At 34.7% G+C, this 7292-nt stretch overlaps 1 protein-coding gene across 1 annotated transcript; it reads left to right on the top strand.

Moving 5' to 3' along the window:
- The first annotated feature begins 1068 nt into the window (after positions 1-1068).
- On the top strand, positions 1069-7057 carry LOC118038173 (uncharacterized). Its single transcript, XM_035044485.2, has 13 exons — positions 1069-1754; positions 2266-2378; positions 2478-2534; positions 2630-2725; positions 2804-2874; positions 3629-3671; positions 3838-3918; positions 4031-4090; positions 4633-4683; positions 4873-4970; positions 5075-5123; positions 5532-5576; positions 6027-7057. The coding sequence occupies exons 1-13, from the start codon at positions 1376-1378 to the stop codon at positions 6510-6512; spliced, it is 1629 nt and encodes a 542-aa protein (XP_034900376.1). The 5' UTR covers positions 1069-1375; the 3' UTR covers positions 6513-7057.
- The last annotated feature ends 235 nt before the right edge of the window (positions 7058-7292 follow it).

Raw genomic sequence — 7292 nt, forward strand, 5'->3', positions numbered from 1 at the left:
TATTAGGCATTTTGTATCTTGCATGGTTTATAGAAGTTATAGAAAAGTAACACAAAATAATAGCAAAGAATAAAAATCCATGACTAATAAGAAAACATTATAGCCACTATATTTTACTTATTAATGCATATTAGTTTTTAAATGTATTTTTTAATATTTTATAATCAGGCATTACACCTTGAAGTAAAAAGTTTAACAATAATATTAAAAAAGATTCGGAAGACTGTTGTAATTAAATATAAATGAAAAGGTTAGAGAAATATGTTATTTTCTTATCCACTATATAATTCTCTAAACTTAAAGTTGTTTTAGTTTCAATCCTATTTGTAAGAAGCTTTTCAATATTATAATGATTCCTTTTAGCACTTTGTTGATGGTATGAAATATACCATGGATCCATATGACTTAGTATCATGGCATATAAGTGGATTACTAATCTAAAATATTGTCATTCACACAATATATATATATACATACATATATATGGATAGTTAGTCTCTGCCTTAAAATCATAATATTTTTTATAAGATTTAATCAGTAATTACACACAAATTAAACAATAATTTAAAAATTAAGGTTATGTGAACAATAACTTTAATTTTTTTTAATTTTTGGGGTTCATAAAAATTCACTTAATTTTTTTTCACTCTTTAAAACGTGTTTAAGAATCTTAAATTTATCAATTGAATAAAAAAATCAAATTATTTAGGGCTATTATGCCTTTGGGATTTACATTTCAAATTTTAGGCAACAAGTTTGTAAACTCAAGGAAATAAAACATATATTCTAATAATTTAACAATAACAAAACATATTACCAACAAATTTCAAAATAATGATTCAAGAAAAGAAAATACAACTGCACTTTTATTTATTATTATTTTTTTAACCGGTCTATTTTAACATAGGGCGGGTGCTCAAAACTATGTAGTTAGTGTTTATTTTTTTTAGTGTACCATCTCCTTTAAAGAATAATTATTTTTTATATCATTTTAGAACAGTAATATTAAAAATATATATTTTTAAAATTATTATTTTAATTTTTTTTTTTTAAAAAACAATATCACAGTCTAAAACACTGCATCAGTGACTACGAACAAAAATTGCTCATTAACTAGAAAAAGGAAAGGAGTAAAATTCAGATGACGACTACTACTTCATGCACGGTAAAACCCTAGTTAGTTCCAGAACAAGAACAGCACCAATGTTGTTTTCCATCTCTACTTTCTACCTTCCCCATATATAACCCCACAAAACTATTCAAAACCCCAGCAAACAAAAACCCTATCATTGTTTTCCCTTTCACTGCCACAGCAAAACCCAACATCAAAACTCTTCTCCCCTATTTTTATTTTTCAATAAAGTTATTCCCAGCTATGGAATCCCCAGTTCAAGCCCAAGCAATTCCTCTTTACGAAACCCTAACCCTAACCCCACTTTCTCCTTCACCCACTGCCACTCCAATTCGATCGCCGCTGTCCGATCCTCTCCAACCCTACTCTGTATTCCGCAATGAGATTTCTCTCTCCGCCTTCAATTCTGCTGCTGCTGCGGAATCTGCTGCAGTTGATTTCTTCTCTCTTGATGTTGGAAGCGGTGATGAGGAGTTGGAGCTGAAGACGCCTGTTAATGGAGAGGCTAAGGGGAAGAGGAAAGCGGAGGTGGAGACGGAGAACTTGCCGAAACCAATGACGGAGAGCGTGTGGTTTAGAGGGGATAGTAAATTTAGGAGTCCGATGTTACAGTTACATAAAGGTATACCTTGATGATATTGGACAAAGGAGTGCTTTTTAGTTTTTTCTTTCTTTTTGTTGATTTAATTTGTGGGTTCGTCCTCCTAATTCTTGTTTTTGTGTGGGAAAAGTTGATTTCTTGCACATTAATTCTTTAGATATATTGAGGCTATGGAGGAAATATGAGTACTTTCCATATTCATTGATTTAATTTGACTCTAGTAGTATCTTAAAATCTGGATGGTACCACAATATTGGTTAATTTCGATTCCCTCTTGAGCAAAAAATAAAATAAAATAAAACAGAGCGAAAACTATAATCTCTTCAAGAATTTATTGGCCTTAATTATGGAAGTCCAGTGTGAGTGACATTGTGGGTGTGCTAAATTTTTATGTGTAGCTTACTTGGAATGTTTAAATTTGTGAACTTTTCATGTGATGTTTGGAATATGTTTTAGCTTCTTTTTAGTGTTTTGAGAAATTCTGGTCAACGAGCATTTATAGTGAGCTCATATCTGATGGTGGGTGATGCAGAGATAGTGGATTTCTGTGATTTTCTGTCACCAACTCAGGAGGAACAAGCTTCACGTGCTGAAGCTGTACGATGTGTTTTTGATGTTATTAAATATATATGGCCCAATTGTAAGGTAATTCTTAGTTCCCCTCTCTCTTTCTCACTCACCCACACAATTTCCTTATAGAAGCATAAAAGCTAGTAAAATTGCGTTGCTGTGTTTGCTTTGTAGGTGGAAGTTTTTGGTTCGTTTAGGACAGGACTTTATCTTCCAACCAGTGACATTGATGTAAGTATAATGTGACATTTGTTAAGAATTTACTGTGGAATACTGCTGACTAATCAACTGAAACAAAAGCTTTTGTTAAATGCTATTGATTGTAGGTTGTGATTCTGGATTCTGGACTAAAAAGCCCACAGATTGGTTTAAATGCTCTTTCCAGGGCCTTGTCTCAGAAGGGTGTTGCAAAGAAGATACAGGTATGCCTCCATCAACAGTTGGAGTACTATTGCTGCCAAAAAAACAAAGGTCTATTGTGCTCTCTTTTATTGTCTTAGGTGATAGCAAAGGCTCGTGTGCCCATTGTTAAATTCGTTGAAAAGAGAAGTGGTGTTTCCTTTGATATAAGGTCTGTCTATTTATCATTTGTATTTCCATTTCCTAGTTTGATTTTCTCCTTGCAATGTTTTGAGATTAATTTTTTTTCTCAAGGTTTGTAGTCCATTTCAATCCTTATTGAATTGATTCCTCTGAATAATTGTCCAAATGCATTTCAAAGAAAAAAAGGAGATGAGATGTAAAGGGGGGATTGCTTATACTGTGTTCTAGTAGTTGCAATGTTGTTATTTTTTTAGTTTGGGTTTGGTAAATTAGCTTTCTTATTGGTTCAATTATTGGGTGTTTTTATAAATAAATAAAGGAAATCCAATACTGAACTATGATTGAGGGACTTGATCTAGATAGAATTTTAGTCAGTAGCTTTGGGTTTAAACTTACATGATACATGGGGGGAGGCCAAATGAGAAACTCAAATTATGAGATGCTCTATGAAGGCTGATCATTATAAGATGCTTAATTTGTAGCCCGGGTAAGTGCATATAGAGATTGTCATAAAGAAATTCTACATACTTTTGCTAATAAATTTTTTAAGGAATATTTTATACTACAACACTTAATTAAGCAAAGATGCCCTTCTTTTTTTCTCCGATCTTTTTATTTGACATATCAATTTTGTTAAATCTTTGTATTTTGTTTTTCATTTATATTATGGTTCAGGAGCTGTATATACAATCTGTAGGTTTTATCTCTTTGTCAGCTAAATTTCTGACTACATTCTGCATTGCTTGTTTTGGAAACTGATCAATGTTTTGTGTGGATCTCAGTTTTGATGTGAATGGTGGACCCATAGCTGCTGAGTTTATCAAGGTTTGTTGTCTGTGCTCTTCCTTTCTGATATTTCATTCTTTATGATGTGAGTAACAAGTTTAACAATCATCTCACTTGCTCTTAACATGTACACATGCACGCTTTTTTTAGTTGCTTGTGTGTATAAAAGTAGTTTGAAGTCAAAGCTAAATGTTGTTTGTTTCAGAATGCAATATCCAAGTGGCCTGAACTACGACCATTATGTTTGATTTTGAAAGTATTCCTACAACAAAGAGAACTCAACGAGGTATATATCTGTATACCAGCCATCTAATAGCATTCTCATAGATGTCAACACTTTATTCTCAATCATTGTTCTTTTTTGTTTGCCTGATTCAAGTTTTCTTTAAAACATGCAGGTATACTCTGGCGGCATAAGTTCTTATGCTCTGCTTGCCATGCTTATGGCAATGTTGCAGGTAATGAATTAAACCTTTGAATGAATTCTTCATCTGCATTCTAGCTTGCATGCATGTGCACATTGTTGCTAGTTAATCTGTTAATTCCCTACTATTCATATGCTGTAAGATGCCAAAACAATGATGAGTTTATCAAAGCTATTGAAATGATGGTGATTAGGAAGATCTTGTATTTGGTCAAGCTATGAATGTAAAATGAAGAGATTACATATTTGTATTTCTAGTAAGACAGAAAATATACCTCAAATGCTACCATGTTTCATCTCAGCTGAGGTTTGGATGCTTGACAGACCACTTTCTGGAGTTTATTTCAGATAAGATAGGAATTTTCTTCCTTTTTGTTAGAGCTTTCTTGCATTTGACCTCTAGAGAGCATTCTACTTGTATGAGGGCAAATGAGTTTTTCTATGGTTTATTGATATGATAGAATCATTCTTCTTACAAACAATTTAAAGTATCTCGATGTTTCCCTTGGCATGTTACCATTTCCTTTTCTCATCAAACAATATTGCCACTGCCTCATTACACATTTGATGCTACAGAATCATAGGGAGTGCCAGGCTTCTCTAGAACGTAATTTGGGGCTTCTCTTGGTACGTGTTTTCAAGCCCTTATTCAGCACAATGTAACTTCAAGATAGCATGGTGTTCATGATGCAGTTGATATGTTCTGTGTTTTATTTTTATTCTTGTAAACTTAATTGGAGAATATGAACCCTTTAATTTTGGGGGGTAACAGTTTGTAGACTTCTATATTCTTACTCGTCTGTTTTTGGAAAGCAGATACACTTTTTTGATTTTTATGGACGCAAATTGAACACCACAAATGTTGGTGTATCTTGCAAGGGGACTGGGACATTCTTTTCAAAGCGTACCAAAGGGTAAAGGAAAAGCAAGGCTTTTAGGCTTGAAAATTTTTCTTTTTTCTTTTAGCTTGCAGTTATTAAAAATATTACGTTTGATCTTACCTCATTTTCTGTTTTAGGTTTATGAACAATGGACGGCCATTTCTCATTGCAATTGAAGACCCACAGGTTGACTTTCTTTACTAAGATGTGACATTTCCATATATTAATTGACTATTAAGCAAATCAAAGAGTGGGATTGATTTGTTGCCTCAAAAAATTATTGATATGATTTTTTAATTACATCTTTTACTGCTTTCTGTGGGTGTTGGATGCATCTCTAGAGCTATATATAGGATTCCCAAGCATTCCCCAGGGAAGACCGGGTCCTGTCTTAGCTATTACAAGTTAACACTTGGTTTTGCCTTTGTATTCTGGTTTATGGGCATGCATTTCTGAACCCTTTTCCAGAATATTGAGATTGGGATCAGACTGTACAATTAAAAAAAAATAAAAAATTGGAGACCTTTTTCCAAAAAAGCGGTCATTATTTTGTTTCTGTTTGATGAACTAAAACTGTTTATTTATGATGAATAGGCACCAGAGAATGACATTGGCAAGAATTCATTCAATTATTTCCAGGTTTGTTCACTGTTATAATATTATTTTTGCTTGCTTTTCAACACTTTCACTGCACTAGGAATAAAGGTTTTTGATGAAAAGGTTCATTTTAGTTTAAATGTGGGGGCAGCATTCCCAAATCTTGTTTGTATTTAATATATTTCATTACATTTTGAGTTCTAACTTATCTATTTTTTATATCCTCAGTTTGATTTACCTAAGTACCCTAGATGAATTGCTTTAGCTTTGAGTTATGCTGGGTGGGTTAGCATCAGGATAGGTCGTAGCACGTCACCTCTCTTAACAAGTTTCAACTAATCGGGTTGTTGCCTTAGATGGGATGAGAAACTTGTGTGACTCATACCATCCTCTTGCTTCCATCAAATGAATCAAATTGATAATATAAAAAGCTTTGAATTTCTTTTGCTACTCTAAATTTTACTGAAAGTCCTTTTACCATCTATATTGCAGATTAGATCTGCTTTTGCAATGGCTTTTACAACCTTGACAAATCCGAAGACCATCCTAAGCTTAGGACCCAACAGGAGCATACTTGGTACCATAATTAGACCTGACCCAGTTTTGCTGGAACGCAAAGGAGGGAAAAATGGAGAGGTAACTTTTAGCAGCTTGCTGCCTGGAGCTGGGGAGCCCTTGCAGTCAAATTATGGACAACAGGAAATTATGTGCAACTGGCAGTTGGATGATGAAGAAGAAGCATTACCACGAGGAGGCGGGCATGCTGGAGATGCTAGTGCACATTCCTCTGGAAAGAAGAGGAAAGCTTCTTCTAAAGAGAAGTCTCGGAAGAAAAAGTCAAAAGAAAATGGTGACATTGGGAAGGTGAGACATGATGAAAGTGGCTCAAAGAAAGAGAAGTCAACAAAGAAGAAACAGCGATGGAGAAAACATGATAGCTCCAAGGGTTTGGCCAGTCATGCTGCTGGGTCTTCATAGATTTGTTAAAAACATAAACATATCTTTGGCAGGCTGGATGAATGAGTCAGGCATGGCTGATGCAGTTCCTTCTCGCCCATGAATGGTTTACTGCAACTACAACAATCATTTAACATTCTGCCTCAAGACTGCTTGGGATGGCATGCTGTCTGAATGGAAGTAGCATCTGAAGCAAATTACTGGCTTTAAGGTGGTTCCGGCTCCTCCCATCTCTGAAACATTGTGTCCTGTGATTGGCCAGTATTTGACTTTTGTACTATACTAATACAGAAGTATAGAGCAAAGTTCAACGAACAGGAGTAGTGGATGTGTAATTGAATCCAATTTCCTGAGTCGTACAACATCAAAGTCTCAGAACTTGAAAACAGGCCAGATGGATCTAATAATTTTGACACCGTTTGGAGCCTCCATGTTTGCTATGAAGGGAGGAGCTGCTTGTGGCTTTTAAGTTTGAATGCCGAGCACTCATGCCGTCTGATAAATGACAATAGGGCTGCTTGTATTTGTTTTTTTTATTATTTTATTTAACCGAGTAGTGGTTACATGTATCCCTATTAATTGATTGATTTATGAGCTCCAGCCTTGTTTTCTGCTACATTCCCGCAAAGTGACCCATGATTCCCCGGTTCAAATCCGAACTCTGCAGCAGCGACACCAGGTTGGCTGTTCGCTATCGGCTATGAAATGCGAAGGTATCATCTACTTACCTCTAAAACCTTATTTTACACTGCTATTTCCACATCATTAATAGAAGAGAAGATTGAGAGGCTGTCGTTTGCG

This window comes from Populus alba, chromosome 1, assembly GCF_005239225.2.
Source record: "Populus alba chromosome 1, ASM523922v2, whole genome shotgun sequence".
Lineage (NCBI taxonomy): Eukaryota > Viridiplantae > Streptophyta > Magnoliopsida > Malpighiales > Salicaceae > Populus > Populus alba.

What these genes read in the sequence shown, in the direction of transcription:
- LOC118038173 (XM_035044485.2), top strand. Translation starts at nt 1,376, where the DNA reads ATGGAATCCCCAGTTCAAGCCCAAGCAATTCCTCTTTACGAAACCCTA. An exon ending in ATATATGGCCCAATTGTAAG is followed by an intron (nt 2,379 to 2,477) that starts GTAATTCTTAGT and finishes TTTGCTTTGTAG; the next exon opens with GTGGAAGTTTTTGGTTCGTT. An exon ending in TTTTCAAAGCGTACCAAAGG is followed by an intron (nt 4,971 to 5,074) that starts GTAAAGGAAAAG and finishes TTTCTGTTTTAG; the next exon opens with GTTTATGAACAATGGACGGC.